This window comes from Macaca mulatta, chromosome 3, assembly GCF_049350105.2.
Source record: "Macaca mulatta isolate MMU2019108-1 chromosome 3, T2T-MMU8v2.0, whole genome shotgun sequence".
Classification (NCBI taxonomy): Eukaryota; Metazoa; Chordata; class Mammalia; order Primates; family Cercopithecidae; genus Macaca; species Macaca mulatta.
In genome coordinates this window covers 97,743,883-97,771,367 of record NC_133408.1, presented here as the reverse complement: position 1 = coordinate 97,771,367, position 27,485 = coordinate 97,743,883, and the positions used below count along the sequence as shown (strand labels likewise).

The window sequence follows — 27,485 nt, the reverse complement described above, 5'->3', positions numbered from 1 at the left end:
CTGGATCTTTAAAATACAGAGAAATGCAGAAATGCACCTTAAGTGTGTTCAGAGTAGTAAAATTCAGCTTTGTAAACTTATTTATGTAATTTCAGATTCTTGCCAACTAATAACTGTTATAATTGAATAAGAGGTATTTTGCTTTATCTTTCATTTTGAAACAGTGACTATATGAGTTTTAGGTCCCAGAAAGATATTTTGTTTCTCTCTTGATAAATGGAAAGTGTGTAAATTGGTTATGGGCTTTTTATTTTTATTTTTATTTATTTATTTTTTTTGAGACGGAGTCTCAGTTGCCCAGGCTGGAGTGCAGTGGCGCGATCTCGGCTCACTGCAAGCTCCGCCTCCTGGGTTCACCCCATTCTCCTGCCTCAGCCTCCCGAGTAGCTGGGACTACAGGTGCCCGCCACCACGCCTGGCTAATTTTTTTTTTTTTTTTTTGTATTTTTAGTAGAGATGGGATTTCACTGTGTTAGCCAGGATGGTCTTGATCTCCTGACCTCATGATCCACCCATCTCGGCCTCCCAAAGTGCTAGGATTACAGCTGTGAGCCACAGCACCCGGCTGGTTATGGTTTTAATGTGGGTGTTCTGAAGGTTAGGTTAATTGTGATGTTCCTGAATTTTGTGTGAGTTGTAACAGTGGATTGCTAGGGTTTTATATAATACTTTATATCTTATGCCTTGTTTTCTTTGTCTTTTACACTAATTTCTTTATATGTCCTTTAGCTTGATAACTATGGACAGCAAGAACTTACGGATCTTTTTGTGAACTATAATGTAAAATCTCCCATTACTGGAAATGACCTATCCCCTCCAGTATCTTTTAACTTAATGTTCAAGACTTTCATTGGGCCTGGAGGAAACATGCCTGGGTGTGTATCACTTATTGTTTACCTGTTTATGTAATGAAGTTTTTAAAATTGCTTATAGTAAAAGGTAAATATCAATGTTATGAAGGAAAAACTTTTAAAAAGTGATATACAGAACTACAGATGAATATATTATGGAGAAATAATGGCAGAAATAAGTCTTACTTTAAAAAAGTTCTTTCTGAATATAATTTCTGTTTTGGTATATATGTATTTTTTTTGCCATAAAATAGATATAAAATCTCTGATTACTATATCTTCTAGTTATAGCTGCATAGGGCAGAAGGGACAGTTGAAGAATGGTTTTGAAAGCCATTGAACTTATTGCTGAAGGATACTTTAGAAACCATTTAGTTTAGCCTGACACTGTCCAATGGAACTTTCTGCAGTGATGGAAATGTTCTGTAATCTGTGTTGTCCAGTGTGATTAGCTACCAGCCACATTTGGCTCTTGAGCACTCGTAATGGGTCAAGTTCTTCTGAGGCACTGAATTTTAAAATTTATTTCATCTTAATTGAAATTTAAATAGACATGTGACTAGTGGCCTACCATATTGGACAGCATAGGTGTAGCCTGTTGATTTGAAAGATGTGGTTTTCACGGATAAAGAATATCTGGTTAGTTTACAGTATGATTCAGAATTGGAATCTTTATCTTCTGATTCCTTGTCCACTGTTTAACAGACTTAGCCAATGTTCCCTTTCATAGCTTTAGATATTTTTCTTATGTTACGGTAAGAGAGTAGGTTTTTGCTACATGAGCTAGATAGATCATGTTTCCCAGAGGAGGGACTGAAGAATAAGAAAAATTAATTGTGACAAAATGTGTCACAGTTAATTATTCTAATGAGACATCAGGTTGATTTGGAATATTTCATGGAAAGAGGCCGGTGGCAAGCCTTTCATTTTGGCCATATGTACAGAGAGTCATAAAAGGAGACATAACCCGTGACCCAGACGTTCCATTTCTGGGAACTGATCTAAGGAAATAATTCAGAAGGAAAGGAAACTATACTTACAAGCAGTATGTAAACTAAAAGTAGAAATAACCTATTCAGTAATTTGAGAGTGGTTAAACAAATTATAGTAAAGTGGATTAGTTTAGTATAATATTCTGCCACTATTAATGTGAGAAATTTGTGCTATTATTTAGAAAGTGGAAAAGTATAAAATAAATAATACATAATTTTATACATAGTAACTGTAAATATGCACGTAAACTTTACTTACATTTGGATTAAATCTGGAAAGGGCCATAAAAATCAAAAGAGTTCGTCTGTTAAGTAAGAAGAGAGTACAATTTTAGGGTTTTTACCCCTTGGTTTTGAAGTTATTTTAGTAAAATACTTATTTTGAAGTAGGCCATTGGGAGCACTTCCTTAGTGGATGTTTTGCACAGGATATTTCCTAGGAAATTGAGAGGGCAGTGGCTTTAATAGTGTATTTGCTTGACTATATCTTTAAAATACAGAGAAATGTGCAAGCCTCTGGTTGAAAATATAAAATACTGCAGAGAATAAAATGATTTGAAAAACATTGAAAATTACCTGGCTTGGTGAGGTGATAGTTAGTGATAAGTGAGTGCTGATGTTAAATGTGAGCCCATACTGATTTCTTTTTAGCCCCTCAGTTAAGTTTTAATATGTGGGTTAACAGGGCTAAACATAGGCGTAGGTATTATTTTCCAGAGGATCTAAGATTGTCATCTGCCTTCATGTACATGATGACTTAGAAAACATCAGGTGGCACTATGGGAGAGGTGGTGTTTTTTTTTGTTTGTTTGTTTTTTGAGATGGAGTTTCACTCTTGTTGCCCAGGCTGGAGTGCAATGGTGTGATCTCGGCTAACTGCAGCCTCTGCCTCCCGGGTTCAAGCGATTCTCCTGCCTCAGCCTCCTGAGTAGCTGGGATTACAGGCATGTGCCACCACACCTGGCTGATTTTGTATTTTTAGTAGAGTCGGGGTTTCTCCATGTTGGTCAGGCTGATCTTGACTCCCAACCTCAGGTGATCCGCCCACCTCAGCCTTCCAAAGTGCTGGGATTACAGGTGTGAGCAACTGCGCCTGGCCTGAGGTGGTGTTTTTAAATTATTTTTATTTCTGCTTTTTGAGAAATGGGGTTTTGACTCACTGATGTAATTAAATGAAATGGCATTGCCAACAGTAGTATTGCCACACTAATTAATACATATTCTAATACTTGCTGTGATAATGTTTGATACTGAGGAAAATGTTTCTAAAACTTCATTTTAGGGCCTGTACAACTTTGTCGTGAAAATGGTATATTTAGGACTTTTAGGATTTGTATCTAGAATTTCAGGATTGTTGGAAAACATAATTTCTTTCTTTGTAACAGACTGATTTACTTAAATTTATAGGTACTTGAGACCAGAAACTGCACAGGGAATTTTCTTGAATTTCAAACGACTTTTGGAATTCAACCAAGGAAAGTTGCCTTTTGCTGCTGCCCAGATTGGAAATTCTTTTAGAAATGAGATCTCCCCTCGATCTGGACTGATCAGAGTCAGGTACTGCTCAGGTTACTCTTACAAATTAGTGAATGACCTTGGCATTGCATTGAAAATGAAAGCTTGCTATATTGAAACAATTCTGCTTCATAATCCTGATTATGAATTTATTTTTGTCTTCTCCAAAAATCATGTTTTACATTTGGAATCCTCTAAATGTAATCTCCAGGATGATAGGCAGTTTTGAGTGACAAAAGTGAACTTGAAGGGAAAGGAAGGAGGATGGAGAATATCTTAAATCTCACCTGCTCTAAAATTACCTTTTTCCTTGTTCATCATATATTTAGAGGATGGTAGTATCTTGATTGTCTAAACCAAGGCATTCCTGGCAATGGTGATGTGTATGAAAGTGTGGAGTGGGGATAGGGTGAAAGTTATGACAGGAGGATTGTTCTAGGTGTCTAGGGCAGACAACATTGGTAAAGTTGGGGTGAGGATGTATCAGTAACCCACTGGTGTTCTGGACACAACCTCCGTCCAGGTATTTGGGGGCCTGTATGACAGAAAGGCCAGCAAGCAAGCTTACCCTCATGACTTCTATTCACTCACTTGCCTCTATTCAATTAGCCTACTTTTGTCTGATCTATCCAGGGTTGTGTGGGAAGGCATATTGGAGCTGGTGATTTCCACATTTCTTTAGAAATTTATTATGACTTAGCTGTTTTTATGACTTAAGCTTTTTGTGATTTCTATACATGTTATTCCTGGTACCATCTCTCAGTGTAATACATTCCATATAAAATATGAGGTGTAGCTCAACATAACTTTCTAAGGCCCCAAAGTGTTTTCCCAGCCCCAGCACCCACCCATTTCCTGTCTCCTCTTCTTACTCACTGTAATTACAGACTTGAGTCATAACATAGCCCAGGCACTGACTCTGAATCAAAGCATCCACAGCACCTGCCTCATCTTGTGAGTTCCCATGATGCCACCTGGGAGAAGATGCCTACGTTCTGTGCAAGTTGTATCTCTAGGCCCTTCAGGCTTATAGTTTAGGAAGGAGGGACTTACAGAGGAAAGAATGTGCACAACTTAGAGGAAGTGGGGGGAAGGACCCCTCTGGGCTTTTATGTAAAAAGAGGAGGTCATCAGAAACTTTAGCCAGGTATGATAGCAATGAAAAATTTGTCAGATTTGAGTCTTTGTTTTATTTCCCAGTGTCTGAGTGTTTTTTTGTTTGTTTGTTTGTTTTTGACCGTTTCAATATCTAGCAAGCATGCCTTCCCAAACTGAGGAAGCTGTGTAAGACTGACCTTGTCTAAAGCCAGTGTTACGAAGAGGGTTTACACAGAGTAGCTATGGGAAGATTATTGAGAAGGACTGAGAAGTAAGGCAGTGTCTGGGGCCTGTGCAGTAAAAAAGTGGTGGGTAGGGAAACCAGCTTGGAACTTGGGAGTGATCCCAGGGGTTAACTGGTGGAAAGGCTCTGGGGTTTCTCAACAGTATATTCTTTGGTCATTTTCACTTCAAAGTGTTGTGTCTGAATTCTGGCTAGTTTCGTTATGTCCCTTGCAAGTTCCTGACCAGAAGTCCACTAATTTTTTCATGAGTCAGCAGCCTCCTGGCTTTTGTTCCATGGTAGGACATGTAGTGTTCTGATTCTTCTTGATGGCAGAGTTCTCTGGTGATTAATCTTTGCATAGCTGTATTTCCTTTTGTTAGTTTAGGGGTATTAGATTGTTCATATGAAGACTTTCTAAAATTTTATTTTATTTTGATTGACTTGTCTGTCTTCCTAGCCTGTGTATATTTTAGTTCTCTACAGTTTCAGGTACAGTCTCTGAACTCTCAGATACAGTTACTCAGAATTCTGATGATTCCTGCCTCCTATCTATGAGCTGAGATTATTGATGAGTAAATTTTGTATGATTTGTATGATTTCAAGTCACACAGTGTGGTGCTTTGATATGCTTAAACATTGTGAAATGATTACCACAGTCAAGCTAATTAACATAATTATCACCTCACATAGTAACTTTTTTTTTTTTTTAGTGGTGAGATCTACTTAAGATCTACTCTTTGAGCAGATTTCAGGTATACAGTGAATCATTAACTATAGACTCTGTGCTGAGATTTGTGACGGAACAGATGGAAAGACTTTGGCAGCAGCCTTTTGGAGATTCTAAACAGGGCTCTTAATTTATCCTGTCCCGCATTGTAGATGTTCAGTTGCTGTCAGCCCATTTACAAGCTATGTGAGAACAAACATCATGTTTGTTTCTCTCACATTTATATGGGCGCAGAAGATGTTTCCTAGTTGTTGAAAGACAGCTAAAACATAGGTGCTGCAGGACCAAATAAGAGACACTATTAAAAAGTAAAATTAAAAAATTAAACCTCTTTTGCAGTATATTTCATGTATTTTTAGGATCCATTTAAGCAATTTTACATTACTTGTAAAACATCTGAGATAATCATGGAAGTACACCAGAAAATGTGATTTTTCTTGAAAGAAGAGAGATTGATTTTGACTCATAAAATTAACTTGAAACACTTTCCCCCCAAATAGCTACTAAATTGCATTCAGAGAAATCTCTTTGGGAAACCATTACAGTGTGCACTTCATCGTTAGGTAATTAGCTTGATGTTAGCTTGTTCAATTCATGCCTTATGTCCTTTGCCTTGAATAACACTTTATTTAAGAAACTCTTACTCCAAAGAAACCAGCTGTATGATGCCATTATCAGTCATTTACTTTTTTGTAGCAGTAAAGAAGAAGAAATCAAACTGCTGTGAAAACTAAAGAACCATTTCATTTCGCTTTTAATTTCCCATTCTTTGAATGGGATGAAGAACTTCATTTAGTGTATACTTATAAAGACTTGCTAATGCGTTAAGGAAAACCATTTTATCTGGATGTCACTATTCAATATCTTATTTCTTATTTTGCATGTGCTATTTGCGTATGTTTTCCTAATTTAAAAAACTGTATTAATCTGCCTTTAACAAGTTATTTTCAGTTAAAACTAATAATCTTTTTGAATGTAGCTGGAGGGAAGGAATTAATACTTCAGAGAAGTTAGATCATGTTTATTTTAAATAGTGAGTAATAAAATTTTCATTAATGTGTTTAAAAATAACAACCTTCACATGTACCCCATACATTTGTAGAAATATAATACATCAAAAAAATAAAAATAACAACTACCCAGACAAATTTAATTCAGAATTTTTTTAGCCATTCCCTTAGGAAACCAACTTTCTGTTTAGTAAAAAAGATGACTGTAGTATGGAGCCTTTATCACTAGAATGCAGTTGAAAATAGGGGCCTTATTTACTGTTTGTTTTATTATTATTATTTTTTGTAGTTAAATATGCAGATATATTACTTATGTTTTTGCTTTCAGAGAATTCACAATGGCAGAAATTGAGCACTTTGTCGATCCCAGTGAGAAAGACCACCCCAAGTTCCAAAATGTGGCAGACCTTCACCTTTATTTGTATTCAGCAAAAGCCCAGGTCAGCGGACAGTCCGCTCGGAAAATGCGCCTGGGAGATGCTGTTGAACAGGTAGGATTCTGGAGGTAACTTAACTTAGATTGTGCCTGTTCAGGGTTTGCAGTAATTAGCAAATTCTATGTGTTCTGGGTGACAAAGTATTTTATTTTGGCGGTCATTTGCTTTTTATACAGTACTTGGTTTTGTAAAGAATTTATTATACAGTATTATTATAGTAAGAGAAAAATCACCTGAACATCTCAATTTGTGGGCCTTGGGGCTAGCATGAAAAACAAATGTTTAGCAGAGCACTTGGAAAATAGATCTTGGTTTGATTGTGCCTCACCAATCTGACTCTCAACAGTATGTACTACTTTGGGGGAGACAGAATTGGAGCCACAGAGAGCAAGCCCCCTGGGTTTCAGACTCTTCTGTATTCATAGCAGTGGAATAAGGCCTTGCATATAAGCACTTTGTAAATATTTGCCTGGAGAAGTGAGTACATGAAAACTTGCCAACAGTAGCTGCTGTCCACTAGTGGAATGAGTTGCCTCGCGGAGCAGTGAGCTTCCTGGCCCTGAAAATATTCCTGGCAAGATTGGTCGATAGCTTGTCAGCCACTTTGCGGAGAAGACCTCTGTAGTGTATGGAGATGGGGCTAGATGTTTTCTAAGGTCCTTCCAAACACTAAAATGATTATGTGTACTCTATGGGGTTCACAAATTTCAGTGGGTAAGGATACATTAAAATCCCCTCAACATGTCTCATTACTTTGGTTAATTCAGAAGGGAATGTCTTTGCCATTCTTTTTTATTTTATTTTATTTTTTTTATTTTTTTTGAGACGGAGTCTCGCTCTGTGGCCCAGGCTGGAGTGCAATGGCTGGATCTCAGCTCACTGCAAACTCTGTCTCCCGGGTTTACGCCATTTTCCTGCCTCAGCCTCCCGAGTAGCTGGGACTACAGGTGCCCGCCGCCTCGCCTGGCTAGTTTTTTGTATTTTTTAGTAGAGACAGGGTTTCACCGTGTTAGCCAGGATGGTCTCGATCTCCTGACCTCGTGATCTGCCCGTCTCGGCCTCCCAAAGTGCTGGGATTATAGGCTTGAGCCACCGCGCCCGGCCGTCTTTGCCATTCTTTAGTGTCATTATGAATATTGTTTTTAGTACTGTAGATTTAGAAGGTATGAGGTACTGGGCTGAATTTTTGCTGACCCACTAAGTATGTTGGACAGATTTTGAATAACTCCATTATCATCATCTTGACATTAACCCATTAAAAAATAACCAAGATCTCATTCTGAGTATTTGAAATTGTTTTGAAAGCAAGATAAAATAGTTTGCGTTGGGTTTCAAATATTTTTCAGTAGGAGTCAATGGAAAATGGTATCTTGGCTTTCAAATTAATGTGTGTTTTCTTTTCTTCCTCCATGCTTGCTTTCTTACTGGTTGATTTAGGGTGTGATTAATAACACAGTATTAGGCTATTTCATTGGCCGCATCTACCTCTACCTCACGAAGGTTGGAATATCTCCAGATAAACTCCGCTTCCGGCAGCACATGGAGAATGAGATGGCCCATTACGCCTGTGACTGTTGGGATGCAGAATCCAAAACATCCTACGTAAGTGGAGTGCTGTTTACCATGTGGTTTTCACATTGTTAACTTAGGAGCCCAAAAATGGATTTTTGTGCACTTTATGCCACAGAGGAACAAAGGGAAAAGAAAAGAGATCTTTTCCTGAGCAAAATGGAAAAAGCAGTTGCCTCCTGCCTTTTTATGTGTCCTAAGGAGCCCGTTGTAGTCTTAGACAGCTGAGAGAGAGAGTTAGTTGATGATGGGACAGTGCTGATGTGTACACTAGCTGTACAGTGTATTGGCAGCATTACTGGCAATATCCTGGAGTGGATCTAAGACACATTGGCCTCTCCTTCCTGGCAAGAATCCCAGCAAACATTGGAAATGGTGGAGAGGTTGAGTAAAGAAAGTCATAGTGCTCTTAGCTCAATGAGCTATGTGGTAGCTTTGGGGAATATACTAGTTGATTCTGATCTCTTGCTTAAGTATTACCTTTCTCAAATGTTACGTATTTAACTCACAATTCACAGATGATCTCGAGGTACCCTGCTGCCCCTGTGCCCTGTCACCCCTCCAGCCTCCACCACCAAACATGAACATCAGTACTGAAGCTGAGGGACGAAAGGCATTTGCGTATAGGAGATGCTGTCTATACTGGTGGCAGGAGGAAATGTGGCATCTAAAACAAGGCTGAGAGTCTTTTGGCATTTCCCTTCTTGGGTGTTAGAGAGACTTCCTCACCTGCATAGAAAGAGACTTTATTCTAGTCCAGGGTCATTTGTTCCACTGCACCCTTGGTTCAGTTTTCACTCTTTATTTATTTATTTAGTTATTTATTTATTTATTTTTGAGACAGAGTCTCGCTCTGTCGCCCAGGCTGGAGTACAGTGGCCAGATCTCAGCTCACTGCAAGCTCCGCCTCCCGGGCCTACGCCATTCTCCTGCCTCAGCCTCCCGAGTAGCTGGGACTACAGGCGCAGTTTTTACTTTTTAAAATGGCTTTCTTTTTATGGATTTTTGAAAATTAAAAATCAAAATCAGTCATATTTTAAAAAGTAATGACTACTTTTTTTAAAACAAAAAGGAAAAAATAATTCTGAAGAATATTATGTAGAAAATGAAACTTCCAGTTATGTGCCTCTCCCCCGGTGTTTTATGTCTCTTCTTTGTATTGAGCAGACATTTTCTATAAAGGACCAGATGGTAAATATTTTTAGCTTTATGAGTCTCTGTCACGTAACTTTGTTGTTTTTTTTTATAGCTTTTAAGACATGTCCAAACTGGCTGGGTGTGGTGACTCATGCTTGTAATCCCAGGACTTTGGGAGGCCGAGGTGGGAGGATTGCTTGAGCTCAGAAATTTGAGACCAGCCTGGGCAACATAGCAAGACCCTGTCTCTACAAAAAGTACAAAAATTAGCCAGGTGTGATAGCACGCCCCTGTAGTTTCAGCTACTCGGGAAGCTGAGGTGGGCAGATCACATGAACCCAGGAGGTTGAGGCTGTAGTGAGCCATGATTGCACCACTGAACTCAAGCCTGGGTGACAGAGTGAGGCCCTGTCTCAAACAAACAAAAAAAGATCATGCTTAGCTCCGTGGTCTTGGGTATGTCTGCCTTCTCTAGATGATTTTTCTATGTGTTCTAACACACACATGCATAAATGCATAATAATCTGCATATGTTTATAAATGGCTATTAATGATGTTGTTTTTAATATATTCTTTTTCCCTTGTGGAATTAGGAAAGAATTACTGTAATCTGTTAGGATTTTCTTAGCAAGCTTGCTTGACATATGTCAAAATGATAATAGTAATTATTCTTAGCATTATGGGTCATCACTAATTTCTTTACACTTTTTAGATTTTCTGGGACGACTTTTTATTTTCAGATCAAACCAATAAAATGTTTTTCCTTTTTTATGAGAAAAGATTATTTCTTTTCTTTTGGTTTCATACCCAGCTCCTTCTCTTAGTTTGCTCTGACTCTAATTTCAGATTAAACCAGATGTTGTTCTTGCTGTCTCCATTAAGTAATTTGCTTAAGTTTCACAGCCAGTGCGTGGTGAGGCTGGGATATAAACCTGGCTGTCTGACGCCAGGCCCATGCTCTTAACAGTCATGTGTACTGCTTTATAAACCCACTGTATGCCTGCTAGTCCTTATCTGAGAACTACTGTGAGGCTGGGGATCAGAAAATGGAAAGTCACTGGAAAACAGGGCTAAATGAAACAAGAAGCTCCAGAGTCCCAGATGCTCTTAATGAGAGGGGAGAACTCCCTTAGAGAGTTTAATACTTTTGTGTGCTTTATATTTTTTTTTTAATAAAAAAAGTTACCATTGTAGTTAATGCCACACCAATCCTCTTTCCCTCCAGAGAAGTAATCACTATCCCAACATTGTTATTCTCAGGCACGTTTTTATAATTTTACCTTTCAGTACATAAATGTTAGTTGACACCTTTGGTAAATTATAACCACCAAACTGTATGTTTAAGAACATAAGTATATTTACCAGTTGACATGTATAGGGAATGTCAGATTGCCAGATTGCATGTTTTTAGGCTTTGTTCTTTAATTCCTTTTGTTGTTTCGTGTTGGAGTTTCTGAGCTCATATGAGTTTTATATTTGCTTGCTTTATTACAAACACCCCACGTGATAACATGTGCTTGGAAAGCTGAGTAGTTTTGCCTTTTTTTTTTTTTTTTTTTTTTTTTTTTTTTGGAGACAGAGCCTTGCTCTGTCACCCAGGCTGGAATGCAGTGGTGCATTCTCCACTCACTGCAGCCTCCGCCTCCTGGGTTCAAGCGATTCTCCTGCCTCAGCCTCCCGAGTAGCTGGGATTACAGGTGCATGGCACTGCACCTGGCTAATTTTTGTATTTTTTGTAAAGACGGAGTTTCTCTATGTTAGCCAGGCTGGTCTTGAACTTCTGACCTCAGGTCATCTGCCCGCCCCAGCCTCCCAAAGTGCTGGGATTACAGACATGAGCCACTGTGTCTGGCCAAGCTTAGTAGTTTTGATGGTTTAATTTCCCCAAACTCTTTGGATCAAGGACAAAAAAAAAAACGACGAATCTTCGTGAGAAGGACTAACTAGATATCTACCAAAATAAGCTCTTTACAAACTCTTTTTCTTATTGAAATAACAGATTCTTAAGAGTTTGTCATAGTTGGGGTTGCTATAAGAAAGTACTACATACGGAGTGGCTTATAAACAACGGACATTGATTTCTCACTGTTCTGGAGGCTGAAAGTCAGAGATCAGGGTGCCAGCATGGTCTGATTCTTGTGAGGGCCCCATTCTCAGTTGCATACTGCCAACTTCTTGTTGTATCCTCACATGGTGAAAGAGGGCAAGAGAGCTCTCTGGGGTCCCAGATTCCAGTGATTAGGGCTCCATCCTCATGACCTAATCACCTCCCAAAGGCACCTCCTCCTAATTCCATCATGTTGGGAGTTAGGATTTCAGTATACGAATTTTGCCAAGGACACAAGCATTCAATTCATTGCAGGTTCTTTGAAAATAATTTAAATTTTGCTTTTTAACAGTATCTTATGTATGTATTTATAAGACAGAGAACCTGGCATCAGTGTGATCATAATGCTCTTATATAATTTTATTGTGTGACCTAAACTTTATCCACTCTTATACTGAGTTGTCTTTTGTTCAGTAAAGAAAGTGAATTGAATCCAAATGCCCACATTTATGGCAAGCTGAAGTAGGTGTTTAGTCAGCCATCTGATATCAAGTTGTGAGAACAGTAGGTACTTCATCCAAAGAATTATGGTTTCTGCCAAATTCATTTTGATTCCTGTTCACAAATTTGAACCAAATTTACAGGCTTTGTCTAGGTTCACATTTAATTTCCGTAATTAAATTCCCGAATATATTAGTTTACACCACAGACTCAGTATGACAATATAAATCCATCCAGAAAGGAAGACTATTTTGTGTATAGTGTGAATTATATATTTTTTCTTTCTTTTTTTTTTTTAAGATGGGGTTTCACTATGTTGCCCAGATTGGTCTCAAACTCCTGGCCTCAAGTGATCCTTCCACCTCAACTTCCCAAGTACCTGGGATTACAGGCGTGAGCCATCACACCCAGATCCGTGTGAATTATATTTTATAGGTTTATTAGCTGCCTGATATATGAGGCTATTCCCATTTCAAATATTTATAAAATTTGAATGAAGATTGTATAATCGAATTATCCTTGAATATATGAAAGGGTTATAATCTGCATGCATTTGTGAATGAACACAATGTAAGTATAAGTAAGTAATGTTTTTATTGATTATATCTTTTTAGGGTTGGATTGAGATTGTTGGATGTGCTGATCGTTCCTGTTATGACCTCTCCTGTCATGCACGAGCCACCAAAGTCCCACTTGTAGCTGAGAAACCTCTGAAAGAACCCATATCCTTTCTGTTCACTCCAAAAACTCAGGATTCACATGTGAACATCTTGCTAATGACTAAGTCCAAGTCTTTACCGGGTTCTATGGATAAATGGAGATGTTTTTGATACCGTAGTAATACTTGTTTAAACCTATTATTTTACCTATCTCTTTGTTCCTTTCCTATTCTCTGCACTTGTAGTCTGATGTGTGCCCACTCAATGTTTGGCCTTTAAAAGAAGCATATTTAGAAAAATGCTCTGAATATCTTTCAGAGCGTTAATAGTGTTTTTCTCAGCTGTTTCCAAAATGCGCTTCACACCTGCACCTACCTACATGCTCTTTAAATAAAGGGTACCTGGTGAAAGCTTTTTCCATTAAAAGATGAGTGTCATTTGATAGTAGATGAAATAATAATTTAACTCACTTGGTCTGAAAATCAGCAAAATAGAAATTTTCTTTCTTTACTAGGCAGTGAAGTTATGAGCTGATTTCTTAGGGGTAGGTCAGTGACAGGAAATAGATCTTGTTTTGGGCATTTTAGAAATAAATTCTTATCAGAAGTTCTTATGCCATGGGTTGGTCATTACTGATTAGATAATATCTCTTTTTTCTCACTGTAACTGGAAAAGTTTCTATTGATGGTATTAATTTTGGGTGAGATTTGCTTGAATGATTTTGTGGACAGGTGTTTCATCTTGTCTTAAAATCAACATAAACAGGATCTGGAGTACTGATAGAGAGCTGGGGTGGTTTTAAGTTGATGACTGATTGTTCTCAGGCTCGTTTTCTGAAATACTGAGTTAGTGCTGTAGTTTTGGATTCCTTGACTACTTCATACAAAACAGTCAGTGTTGTTCAGTTTGAACCCAATAAGGGAGCAATTGGTAAGGCGTATAAGAAGGATGCAAAACTGGTGATGGAGTATCTTGCCATTTGTGATGAGTGCTACATTACAGAAATGGAGATGCTGCTGAATGAGAAAGGGTAAGATTTCAGATGTTTAGTCTTCCACGGGCTCCAGTCAGTTGTGTCTTCGGCCAGGTTCTGAAAGTTAGGGTGTGGTTAATTTCTTAAGATTTTTTGCAGGTAAGATTTTTAAGATTTTTTGTTGGCTGCATTTGAAGGACTGTCTTTGCTGAGATTTTGGCATTATAGCCTGGAAAAAGATTTGAAGTAGAATATAAAGACTTTTTTTTTTTTTTTTTTCCCTATTAACTTTCTTAAAGCGACTTACCCAGCTAGGAAGGGTTAGAAACTACATCTACCTCTCAGGTCACTTCTCCTTTTTGGAGGTTTAGAATACTCTCTGTAATTGTTTAAGCATGAATATAAACAATAGAGAAGGCGGGGCATGGTGGCTCACGCCTGTAATCCCAGCACTTTGGGAGGCCGAGGCAGGCAGATCACGAGGTCAGGAGACCATCCTGGCTAACACGGTGAAACCCCATCTGTACTAAAAATACAAAAAATTAGCCAGGCATGGCGGTGGGTGCCTGTAGTCCCAGCTACTCAGAGGCTAAGGCAGGGGAATGGCGTGAACCTGGGAGGCGGAGCTTGCAGTGAGCCGCGATCTTGCCACTGCACTCCAGCCTGGGCAACAGAGTGAGACTCTGTCTCAAAAAAAAAAGAAAAAATAGAGAAAAGCCTTTAAAGGAATACAACAAAATCCAGCCCTGAACAATGTAAAATTTACAATATCCAGCAAATGATAAAAATTACTCTATATATATATGAAATAGCAGGAAAATGAGGAGTAAAGTCAGTTGAAAGAAACACCTAGAAAAAACATGATGCGGTAAATACATAAGGATGTTAAAGCACTTATTATAAATATACTTAATGTACTCAAGGATATAAAGGAAAACATGAACATGTGAGGTGAGAAAGGGAAAAATATATGTGTAATATGGATATAAACACATGTTTTTATATATATAGACAACATGAAACATTTAGAAGCAGTATCTCAAATGAAAATGTCACTGGATGGGATTAACAGTAGATTAAACATACAGAAGAAAGATCATTGAACTCAAAGACATAGCAACAAAAACTATCCAAAATGAAGCATAGAAAAAACAAGACTGGGAAAAAACTGTCCAGTGGGACAATATCAGACCATCTAATGCATGTGTAATTGAGAGTCCTAGAGAGGGCGTATAGAAAAAATATTATACAATAGCTGGAAATTTTCCAAATTTGATGAAAACGATAAAACTACAGATTGAAGAAGCTTATCCCCAAGCAGGATAAACACAAAGATGACCATATGAAGACACATGAAAATCAAATAGCTAAAAACCAGGGATGAAGAGAAGAACCTTTAAAGCAGCTAGAGGGGAAAAAGACTCATTACGTAAAAACAAATGAAGATAAGAATGATTAGAATTCGTATCAAAAACTATGCAGATCACCATATAATGGAATGAAATCTTTTAAAGTGTTTTAAAATTCCTACACCCAGCAAAAATATCTTTCAAAAATGAAGAGGAAATACTTTTAAGACCAAGCTTGCCCAACCTGCGGCCTGCAGGCTGTATGTGGCCCAGGATGGCTTTTGATGCTGCCCAACACAAATTCGTAAACTTTCGAAAAACATCATGAGTTTTTTTTGCAGTTTTTTTTTTTTCTTTGCTCATCAGCTATGGCTAGTGTTAGTGTATTTTACGTGCAGTCCAAGACAGTTCTTCTAGTGTGGCCCAGGGAAGCCAAAAGATTGAACACCTCTGTTTTAGACAATCCAGGGCTCTGAAATTGCACTACCAACAGACCTCTACTATGAGAATTGTTAAGGGAACTTCTCCAGGCAGAAGTATGAAAGTTTAGATCTACCCAGAAGACTTAAGAGATCTAGAAATGACAAATATGTGGGTAAATAGAAATGGCATTTTCTTTCTCATCTCTTAATTTCTTCAAAAGATAATGGAGTATTTAAAGTAAAAATAATAATACAGGCCGGGCACGGTGGCTCAAGCCTGTAATCCCTGCACTTTGGGAGGCCGAGACGGGTGGATCACGAGGTCAGGAGATCGAGACCATCCTGGCTAACATGGAGAAACCCCGTCTCTACTAAAAAATACAAAAAACTAGCTGGGGGCGGTGGCGGGCGCCTGTAGTCCCGGCTACTCGGGAGGCTGAGGCAGGAGAATGGCGTAAACCCGGGAGGCAGAGCTTGCGGTGAGCTGAGATCTGGCCACTGCACTCCAGCCTGGGCGACAGAGCGAGACTCCGTCTCAAAAAAAATAAATAAATAAAAATAAATAAATAAAATAAAATTAATAATAATACAGAATTTATAACACGTGGAAGTAAAATGTATGCTATCAATAGCACAAAGGGTGGGAGCAAAGAATTAGGAATATACTCTTGTGAGGTGTATATATTATATATGAAATGGTGTAATATTACTTGAAGATAAACTGTGATAAGTTAAAAAATGCGTAGAGTGAACTCTAGAGCAATCACCTGGAAAAAAAACACAAAAAAAACCAAGGGGTGTAACTAATAAACCAATGGTGGAGATAAAGTAGAATAAGAAAAAATATTCCACAAGAAGATGGGAGAGGAGGAAAAGGAACAAAGAACGGATGGGACAAAGATGAACTCTTGCAAGTTGAAGATATCTGTTTCAGAAAAATTTTAAAACATTTCTGGTCTTCTAGAATTAACATCTATTTATACTAAAACAATATCAAATCCCATTAAAATGGACTAAGTTATATTACTAATTAAATATCATTATCCATAAACACAGTTTGCTTTATTACTTATTCTCAAGTAATGGCTGTCTCCTTGCCAATTGCAACTCTTTTTTTTTTTTGAGATGGAGTCTCACTGTCACCCAGGCTGGGGTGCAGTGGTGCAATCTCAGCTCACTGCAACCTCTGCTTCCCAGTTTCAAGCAATTCTCCCACCTTAGCCTCCTGAGTAGCTGGGACTACAGGTGTGCACCACCACGCCTAGCTAATTTTTTGTATTTTTAGTGGAGATGGGGTTTCACCATGTTGACCAGGCTGGTCTCGAACTCCTGACCTCAGGTGATCCACCTGCCTTGGCCTCCCAAAGTGCTGGGATTACAGGCGTGAGCCACCATGCCTGACCCAATTGCAACTCTTTTATAGCTGTTCACTATGATACACTTAGACTGTGCTCACAGAGAGGGTGAATATAACACCGTGTATGTAATGGAACCTTTAATGCACGCACACACAGACTTCAGACAGAATAGTAAAAACGGAAGAATTCAGTGAACACCAGTCAGATGAGGCATGAGATTATCACGGTGGAAACAAGCAAAATGCAGTTGTTATGTATGCCAAGTATCCAGCTTCCGAGACAACCACATGAGGGCTCTCTATCCTAGCACTGAATTGCTTGGGAGGCAAGAGAAATCCAAATTGATACTCAAAATGTGAGGAAACACCTCCTAAGCTGAAATACAGGTATTACATGAAACTCCTTATAAGAGTGAATTATTATAACCTGAAACTGAATGGGCATATCTCAGGACACGAATACATGGCAGCCAGTGATTTTGGGGGGGATAATATTTTATATTGCCATATGAAACAGAAACATTAAACTTCTTTTAAACTGATCTTCATCAACACAAATGTCAAAATTTATTTTGAAAATAGTGTGGGCATTGGACTGTAAAATTACTTTTGTAAGATGGCATGCTGGTTCATTTGTACATTTGTTGGGACAGTAATGAGAACCCTTGTGTTTTTACCAGCAGGCTTATTTCTGACAAAGTTGTTATTATTCTAAAACTGAAATTTCAAAAAGTTGTTTTTGGTTTTACCTTGATCTCAAAACCAAAGGCATTAGTCATTAAGTCACTTGTGGAATTTTATGAAACTAGTCAAAATTTGGTGTATCTCCTCAGAGTACTTTTTGGTGCCATTGTTAGAATAATACTTAATTTGGTGTTTCTTATGAAATAATTTAAATTTGACATCACTTATTATATCTGGAGAGTTGATCAAGTTATAAAAATAAAAAACAATTTAGCAATCTACAAAATTCCTTTAAATTAAGGCATGGGGTGCCTGTTTGAACTAATACAAAATGTATTTTGTTTCTTTGTAGGGAATTTACAATTGAAACTGAAGGGAAAACATTTCAGTTAACAAAAGACATGGTCAATGTGAAGAGATTCCAGAAAACACTATATGGTAAATTTGTAAAAATGATAAACAAAAAGTCACTGCTCCTTAAAGCTTTTGCTGTTGTTTGAGACAGGGTCTCGCTCTGTCACCCAGGCTGGAGTGCAGTGGCACAACCTCTGCCTCCTGGGCTGAAGCATTCGTCCTCCTGTCTCAGCCTCCCAATTAGCTGGGACTACAGGAGCACGGTACCATACCCAACGAATTTTTGTATTTTTTGTAGAGATGAGGTTTTTGCCACGTTGCCCAGGTTGGTCTTGAACTCCTAGGCTCAAGCAGTCCACCCGACTCGGCCTCCCAAAGTGCTGGGATTACAGGCATGAGCGGCCACGCCTAGCCCTCATTCCCTGTCTTTTTTGGCAAAATAACTTATTAAAAAGTCCTTTAGGGGCCAGATGCGGTGGCTCACGCCTGTAATTCCAACACTTTGGGAGGCCGAGAGCGGGTAGATCACGAGGTCAGGAGTTTGAGACCAGCCTGGCCAACATGGTGAAACCCCATCTCTACTAAAAATGCAAAAATTTTGCCGGGTGCAGTGGCTCACGCCTGTAATCCCAGCATTTTGGGAGGCTGAGGTGGGTGGATCACGAGGTCAGGAGATCGAGACCATCCTGGCTTACATGGTGAAACCCCATCTCTACTAAAAATACAAAAAAAATTAGCTGGGTGTGGCGCCGGGCACCTGTAATCCCAGCTACTCAGGAGGCTGAGGCAGGAGAACGGTGTGAACCTGGAAGGCGGAGCTTGCAGTGAGCTGAGATCATGCCACTGCACTCCAGCCTGGGTGACTGAGCAAGACGCCGTCTCAAAAACAAACAAACAAAAAATACAAAAATTAGCTGGGCGTGGAGGTGCGTGCCTGTAATCCCAGCTACTCGGGAGGTTGAGGCAGGTGAATCCCTTCAACCCGGGAGGCTTGCAGTAAGCCGAGATTGCGCCATTGTACTCTAGCCTGGGTGAACAGGCGAGACTCTGTCTCCAAAAAAAAAAAAAAAGCCATTTAGACCAGTGATGTTTCATGCTTTTTTAAAAGGTAAGAAGATGATTGGTTTTTTGTAGAACAAATTATGTGAATCAGGCAATGAGTAATTTGGAGCATATATGGAGGATGCTGAAGTTTATTTGTGGCTGAATTGAAATTCCTGGAAACAGAATAGTAGTGGGTGTTTGAGAAGCTACTGCCAGTGGAGAGAGTGAGCCTTTGTTCTTGGCCTGTCTTGTAGCCAGGCTTCTGTGAGCAGTGGTAGGAGTAAGCAGGGGCTTCTCCATCACGCTCTGGGGCTTTATAGCCACGATCCTGGCAGCTAGTTCAGAGCTGCACATCACCATTACTCAGATACCACAGAAGGATGGGGGAGGGGAATGCCTTGATCATGTTTCTAAAATATTACCCTTTATCGTAGACAAACAGGATCTCTTTTCCTCTACATGTGTGAGTTTTTGGTTCCAATGATCTCATTTCCCAAACAATATAAACTCTCCAAGGTTATGGCCAGTTATCTTAGACCTGGACAGTGCTTAGCAGTGCTTCTTCCTTTCCACATAATAAGTAATAATTATCAATGTATTTCCTGTGTATACCACGGGTGTTGTCTTACCCACAGGAAGAGCTTTAGGCCACTGTAAGATGTCTTTGATGGACTGCTGTTCTTTGAGCAAACTCTTCCCTAAGGGTGTCCTGACCCCAGAACATTGGTAATACAATGCCAGTAATGGGGTTCTGAACAAGTTCTCATCAAGATAACAAGCTAAAAAGTTAAAGAAACACAAACCGTGTAATACTTTTTGCGTGTAGGAATTGTTTTTGTGAATTTTGCCAGCTGTGTTAGATTTTAAATTCTAGCAAATTCTTATTAAAAGCCTTAGATTTTTTGTGCTTTCTGGGTAGCCAAGGCAGGTGATAGAGACAAAGTGTAGCTGCTGCTATTCGTAGTTTGCCAACTGGTGAAGAAACATTCTGGTAACTCAGGTTTCGTTTTTACACAGTATAAACAGAATTTGGTGAAAGATTTTTTCACTCCAACTTTCTCTTCGAAGGCATGTTGCCTATTAGCAAATAGTTTTTAGGTATCTTCTGGTTTCTTTGTTCTGATATACAGAGATAAAAAATCCATCTAGAATAGAGATATTTTTAGTGCTAAGAATTTTTTTTTTTTTTTTTTGAGACCAAGTCTCGCCCTTGTTTTCCAGGTTGGAGTGCAGTGGCACGATCTTGGCTTACTGCAACCTCCGCCTCCGGGGTTCAAGCGATTCTGCTGCCTCAGCCTCCCGAGTAGCTGGAATTACAGGCACCTGCCACCACACCCGGCTAATTTTTGTATTTTTAGTAGAGACGGGGTTTCACCACGTTGGCCAGGCTGGTCTCGAACTCCTGACCTCAGATGATCCACCCACCTCGGCCTCCCAAAATGCTGGGATTACAGGTGTGAGCACCGTGCCCAGTGAATTGTTTAGAGAGAATCTGAAATGCATTATGTGGTATTTGAGAGAATGTTATTGAATTTCTCTCTCTCTCGCAGTGGAAGAAGTTGTTCCGAATGTAATTGAACCCTCCTTCGGCCTGGGTAGGATCATGTATACGGTATTTGAACATACATTCCATGTACGAGAAGGAGATGAACAGAGAACAGTAAGTTATCATGTAGTGTGCTGTTATAGTGTCAGATAATAAAAATGTTTTGAATTACATTGTGAAGTACATTAATAAGACTCTAGAATGATCAATTAGTTATTACTATTGTCTACTAGTGCTGTTAACATTCATCTTTGCTTAAGTTTTTATAGACAAACCACTTTCCTGTGTTATCTTATTTGAGCTTTAGGTTATTCTAGAAGCTATTGTTTTAGTTGCCTGGTGCTCTCTATTCTGAGACTGAACCAATTACTTTGGGGAACAATCTACATTATGTCAGTGGAAGGAATGGCACTTTCTGGATATGCTGTGTTTTCAGAAATTTGGGAAGGATGAGATGACTCATAGAATTTAGCCAGACCACTAAGCTGTATCTATAGTCTGGTAAAGTATCAAAGGGAACCTCCTCAAACTGCATAAAATTGTCTGGGGTACTTTTGGGGTAAAGATGTGAATTCCTAGGTTCTACTCTGGAGATGCTGATTCACTAGGTCTAAGACCCAGGGATGTGGGTGTTTTTTTAATAATAAGAACCCTGGGTGATTTCACTGTGAAAGCTTGACAGATCATAAATGGGATAATAGTTATCTGGGGTATAGCCTTTCCTAGCATTCAAGTATTGCTGAAGATAGAAGATTGTAAGAAGTCTTCATCAGCTCCCACGAATTTTCTTTTGGTTCTGATGCTTCTGAATCACTGCTCCTTGCCTTCTTCCTCTCTATCTCCTTGCCTTCTTCCTCTCTATCTCCTTGCCTTACTTCACCATTTTTACCTCGCCTCTGCCTGCAGAAGTTACACTCCTGGTCAGATTGCTAGGAAAGCCAACCAGAAGAATGGCTAAAAAGGAGAGGTTGTATATGTTAGGTTAATTGAAAGAAACAGCGTCATCCACTTGGCCATTCTAAAGCTTGAGTGTATGTAATGTTAGACATCAACCCTGTGGTTCTTTCTGGGACATTTAACCTTGAAGGATGAACTAGTACATTCTCGGCAGCAGTACTTCAGTCTGACACACTATTGTAATACATAGCTAATAAAGTTAGTAGTGTACTCTCTGCCCTAACGTTGCATCTTCATTTCCCAACCTTGAAGAAGCAGCCCTGTTCATTCAACAGATTGTAAGAACCTGGGCTAGGCCCCAGGTACGCAAACATAAGGCTTGGTTCTTTTTGAGAAATGATGACAAACATAACTGCGTGTGTTCTTTTTAGATGTCAAGTCTGCTTCAAGCTTTTTCTGCTTATTTTTCTAATAAAAAGGTTTTAGAAAATCTTTTAGCTGTTCCTTTGAATCTAACAATATTAATATAACTACAGCTTTAATAGAAATTTCGTAAGGGCTAAACAAGAATAAATTAGTCACAGTGTTTTATGAATTGCGTGAATTCCCATGATGAAGAGAAATTTGATTAGGCTGTGGGAAGCCAAAAATGCTTCTAAATTGTTAGCACCTAGTTCCTCAATCTATTTACCTATAAATTTAGTTGAAAAACATTGCTAGTGAAATTCTAAAAATTATTTTTCTATAAAGTCAGGTCCCTATTACTGTCTCATATTAAATAGAAATATCACAAGATGGAGGAAGGGAATATAATTCTGAACCTTCTGTGATGTGAGCAGCAATGTTGGTGGAATACAGGCCTTACTTAGAGTGGGATATTCATTGCTTGGCATTAAAGGTTAATTGAACTTTGGGTAAGAGGCTAAACTGGAATCTGTGTCATTCATTATTTTTATGGGACAAATTTATTCTGTGTTTTTGCCTTCAAGTGAACCTTTTGTACAAGTATTAAGAACTGCCTTCAGTTCCCATTTCCAACCCAAAGTGGTAGATTGGTTTGCCTTCCACAGAATATTTTTATTTTTTGTTTTTTTTTTTGTTTTTTTTTGTTTTTTTTGGTCTCGCTTTGTTGCTCAGCTGGAGTGCAGTGGCATGATCTCAGCTGACTACAGCCTCAAACTTCTGGGCTCAAGCAATCCTCCTGCTTCAGCCTCCCGAGTAGCTGGGACCACAGGTGCGCCTCACAATGCCTAGCTAATTTTTTAGTTTTTGTAGAGATGGGGTCTTGCCATGTTGCCCTGGCTGGTCTTGAATTCCTGGGCTCAAGCATTTCTTCTGCCTCAGCTTCCCAAAGTGCTGGGGTTACAGGCAGGAGCCACTGTGCCCAGCCTTATTTTTGCTTTCTTTGATTTCTGAGTTACTCAGAAACTATTTCAGGGCAGTTTAAGAAGGCTGTATGTACTTTTTAGTGTAGGTATATGGAGCATCTTTTTTGTTTTGTACTATTTCTTTTGGACCTATGTTTGTGAGCTAATTAAACTTTTCTGTTTCACTGGGTCACTAAGGCTCATAGGTTCTTTTCTTAAAAGACAGAATTGGCCGGGCGCGGTGGCTCAAGCCTGTAATCCCAGCACTTTGGGAGGCCGAGACGGGCGGATCACGAGGTCAGGAGATCGAGACCATCCTGGCTAACACGGTGAAACCCCGTCTCTACTAAAAATACAAGAAAATTAGCTGGGCGAGGTGGCGGGCGCCTGTAGTCCCAGCTACTCGGGAGGCTGAGGCAGGAGAATGGCGTGAACCCGGGGAGGCGGAGCTTGCAGTGAGCCGAGATCGCGCCACTGCACTCCAGCCTGGGGCACAGAGCAAGACTCCATCTCAAAAAAAAAAAAAAGACAGAATAGGCTTTTGGTTTGGGGCACTGCCACTTGTTTGATGATTTAGGTAGTCTCCACAGAAAAACTGTCTTTTATGTGGGACTAAAAATTACCGTCTTTTATATGTAGTAGCTTTCAGAATGCTTTCACATCATTTGACTTTTTTAGTAACAGGCTTGTGAAGCAAGCAGAGCAGGTGGTGGAGACCTGCTTTTTAGATGGAGAAACTAAGGTTTAGAAAGAGAGCTCATGAGTTGGCCCAAATCTGGAGCTGAAACCAGGTGTTTCTGATGCTGGTTCTCCTGCTTCTCTTTTGCCACACTGCTTTTCGTGTCATGTTTTCTGGCATTTGGGTAATGATGTTATGCTTGAACACTTGCTGAATATTAACCTCTTTTGGTTTGGGGTATTTGCATTTAGATATTTACAAATTAACATATTTGGATTTTTTTCTTTTTAAATCATCCAGTTCTTCAGTTTCCCGGCTGTAGTCGCTCCATTCAAATGTTCCGTCCTCCCACTGAGCCAAAACCAGGAGTTCATGCCATTTGTCAAGGAATTATGTAAGCAAATTCAATTGGGTAAACTCCATGGGAACACCGTCAGGAGACTGAATCTTAGGAAATGTATCGTTTATTTCAATAAAAATAGAGATTGAATAAAGAATATAAATGATTTTATAAAGAGTACATGATTTTAGCCTGTACTCTTATTTCTAAGAGAGAGGGTATGCTTGCTCAGATGTTTTATTCTGGCATTTGAGTGAGTCAAGGTAGGACCCAAGAGTCAGATTTAAAAATTATTTCCTTCTCATACTGACGTTGGTGCTCAGTTCATCGAGGGAACCCAAGTGGAGGGTAGCAACCCTAGTGGATCTACAGCTACAGAATCCACTGCCCTGAAAGGAATCCTAGTGGTCATCTGGCACATCCCACTTATTTCAGAGTTGGGAAGTGGGGAGAGTCCATTGACCTGCTCAGAGCCATAAAAATGGAGGTGGTGGAGTCAGGACTCACCTTCTGGCCTTGGCTCTTGGTCCTATATTTGTTCCCCCTATAGCTGTATCAGATGGAGGTATGCATGAAGATTTGGATTCTCGCAAGGGATTTATTAAACTTTAGGGATGTTTCTTTGTGTTGCAACTCAACTTGTTGCTGTCTTGTCTTGGTCCCTTTTATAAGTCTGAGCTTGTAAGAAGACAGTAGTTAGATAACATTGGGCTTAACTCCATTGTTCTATTTTTAATTTACTTTGTTTATTTTGGATAGCGGAAGCCCTCACCAGGCACGGAGTGTCTCACAAGGTAGACGATTCCTCTGGGTCAATTGGAAGGCGCTACGCCAGGACTGATGAGATTGGCGTGGCTTTTGGTGTCACCATTGACTTTGACACAGTGAACAAGACCCCACACACAGCAACTCTGAGGGACCGTGACTCAATGCGGCAGATAAGAGCAGAGGTATCTGGCCTTCTCTTTGGCATTTTTAGCCTTAGAAATGTGTACTGCTTCTTACTGATTTGTATTGGATTTTGATGTGTATATGCTCCCTTTCCTTTCTTTTTTCTTTTTAATTTTAATGAACGGCTTCTATCAGACAGAGCCCAGATTCTCAAGTCCCCCTGGTTTAATTATGAAAATATCCATTAGCACTTCTCTAATATTTTATAACCATTTGTATTGCTCTGGGCTCATTCTCCAGCAGTTTGCTTTTATACTTGTTTGTTTATTGGGCAAGAGAAATATGATCCCAATAATTTGTTGCCATAGTTTTATTGGTAGGCTTTTGAGGGGTTAGACATTTTAATTTTTTATTTTTACAGACACGTATACATGTGTATGTATAAACTTTTCCGTGTTCAGATATTCAAAACAATGAATGATGTTTCAGTAATTTTGGTCAATAGGAAGGCAGTAATGGAGATGGTAGAAGCACAGAAGCGGAAGGATGGGTGGTAAGGGAAAGGAAAGAGTAGCGCTCTAATTGACGTCTGCCTGCCTAATTTATCAACTTTGAGCACATATTTCAAGTGCCTGTTCCGTACTTAGCTTGATACAGATACTAATAGGGAAAACAGAAGCAAAAGACTGCTTTTTTTTTTCTGAAGGAGTTTATAGTCTAATCCAGAAGTCGTGAATTTCTAACTTGACTTTTTAGAGACCATCTGGCTACTCTGGACTTGTGTACCCATCTGGGTGTGGTTCTCAAAAGTGTAGTCCCTAGACCAGCAGCATCAGTGTCACCTGGAAATGTGTGAGATAAGCAAAACCTCCCCAGACCTACTACATCATAAACTGGGGATGGAGAGGCAGAGGGGGCAGGCAAAACTTTTTTAGTTTTAACGAGACCTCCAGATGATTCTGACGTGCACTCGAGTTTGAGAACCATTGCTATGTGGCAGCCAGTGTTTGATTTTGGCTGAGGAACAGTGGCCTCCTTTGTCAGAGCTCTCCAGTTTGCCAGTCTTATGTAACTCCCTCACACGAGTTACTTGACTGACTCCTGTTTGTTCTAATAGTTAAATTTAATACACATGAAGTAAAGGACATGGAGATTTAGAAAAGTTAGGAAAGGCTTTGTGGCAGAATTGAGTTGTCTGAGGGAACTGGTGGGCATTGTGGGCTAGAAGAAGAACATGAACCCATGCCCAGCATGACATTGTTTGGCTCTGTGTAAGGTTTCCTGAGTTCAGGATAAATCTTCTTCTTAAAAATCTGAACAAGTTGGTTGATACTTGGCTTCTCTCTCCTTGTCTCTAGGTCTCTGAGCTGCCCAGCATAGTCCGAGACCTAGCCAATGGCAGCATCACATGGGCCGATGTGGAGGCCAGGTATCCTCTGTTTGAAGGGCAAGAGACTGGTAAAAAAGAGACAATCGAGGAATGAAGACAATTTTGACAACTTTTGACCACTTGTGCTGAAAAACAAAACAAAACAAAACAAAAAACTCTTATCATGTCCACTTTACAAAAGAAAACAGCATTGTGATTACTCCCAGGGACTGTATTTTATCTTCAGTGGCTGCCTGATTTTACCCCCACAATTAAAGTTGAAGGAATCCTGAACAAACTTGTGATCTATTTGCTCGTGTTTTTACATTTTCAGCAAGGCTGTTTCTCCCACGTTTGGGTAGACATTCTCATGGCTTAATGTTAAACACAGTTAACACTTTTAAAAAAATTAACAGCTTTATTGGGATATCATTTACATACCATAAAAATAACCTATTTTAAGTGTAGAGTTCAGCGATGTTTAGTATATTTACAGAGTTGTGCAACCACCACCACAAACCAATTTTAGAACATTTCCATCACTCCAAAAGAAGTCTCGTGCTCATTTACCTCACTCCCATTCTAACCTCAGCCCAGGCAACCACTCCTCTACTTTCTGTCTATTGATTTACCTTTTCTATTCTTTATCTTTTTCTGAGAAAATGATGCATCGTGCAGATACTGTGACAACAGTCTCCAAGCAGATGAAATGACTTCTGGGAAAGACTGAGGCGAGGATGGGGTGGCAGGGGTGGTGCAATGGAGGAGGCAGAGTGCTGGGGTGGAGCTTTAGGACTGCTAACCCCACTGCAGATTCTCCAGGAGGGGAGGGCCTTGACAGATTTGCCTTCTATCTTAAGGCATGCTTGTACTCAGCTCCACTGGTAACCTGAAATCATTAAGCTCCTGATGCTAGGGGAACCCATCTGTCTCGTCTGATTTAGCAATTCCTGACTATCACACTGTCTTGATTCTAGGCTAGTAGTTTTTGGCTCAGGTTTTAAGGTGCTTTACTTCTTTTATGTTTTTGTATAGAAAACTCAGAAGACTATGCTTATTTGTAAGGGAAAAATTCAAGGTTGTGTGAACTTGAGCAGCTATTTATTTCCAGAGCTACTACCGTGTCTAGTGTCCCCACTTCCTCCCCCGCAGTATTGGATAGAGGAGTGGTGGTCTCCAGTGTGCCCTTTTGTCTCTGGTGTGAAGAACAATTGAAGTTGTGATTTCTTAGATGTAAAGTAGGAATCTCCCAGGGATTTCCCTCATTTGTATCTGATCTCCAGTGGTGCCTACTGCAGTGCTGTACATAGTAGGTCTTCAATAAATAGTCTTTGGATGAGTCTTGAATTTTTGAACAGACTTCTTTTTTGAACAAACCTCTTTGGAAGGAAAGCTTTACACTGAAGCTTATTTCTCTTCTGTCTCATACTTTTATGAGCTTTCA

General features: G+C 39.4%; 1 protein-coding gene across 2 annotated transcripts in view; it reads left to right on the top strand.

Moving 5' to 3' along the window:
* GARS1 (glycyl-tRNA synthetase 1) overlaps positions 1-26,339 on the top strand; it is a 40,405-nt gene extending 14,066 nt beyond the window's left edge. For both annotated transcript variants that reach the window (XM_077996963.1, XM_077996964.1), the window contains 11 exons: positions 730-875; positions 3,251-3,400; positions 6,748-6,910; positions 8,294-8,458; positions 12,725-12,833; positions 13,655-13,799; positions 17,907-17,992; positions 20,503-20,612; positions 23,742-23,835; positions 24,541-24,731; positions 26,031-26,339. In XM_077996963.1, coding sequence (XP_077853089.1) covers positions 730-875; positions 3,251-3,400; positions 6,748-6,910; positions 8,294-8,458; positions 12,725-12,833; positions 13,655-13,799; positions 17,907-17,992; positions 20,503-20,612; positions 23,742-23,835; positions 24,541-24,731; positions 26,031-26,156 — 1,485 coding nt within the window. In that variant the 3' untranslated portion in view covers positions 26,157-26,339. The remainder of the gene's footprint in view (positions 1-729; positions 876-3,250; positions 3,401-6,747; positions 6,911-8,293; positions 8,459-12,724; positions 12,834-13,654; positions 13,800-17,906; positions 17,993-20,502; positions 20,613-23,741; positions 23,836-24,540; positions 24,732-26,030) is intronic.
* The last annotated feature ends 1,146 nt before the right edge of the window (positions 26,340-27,485 follow it).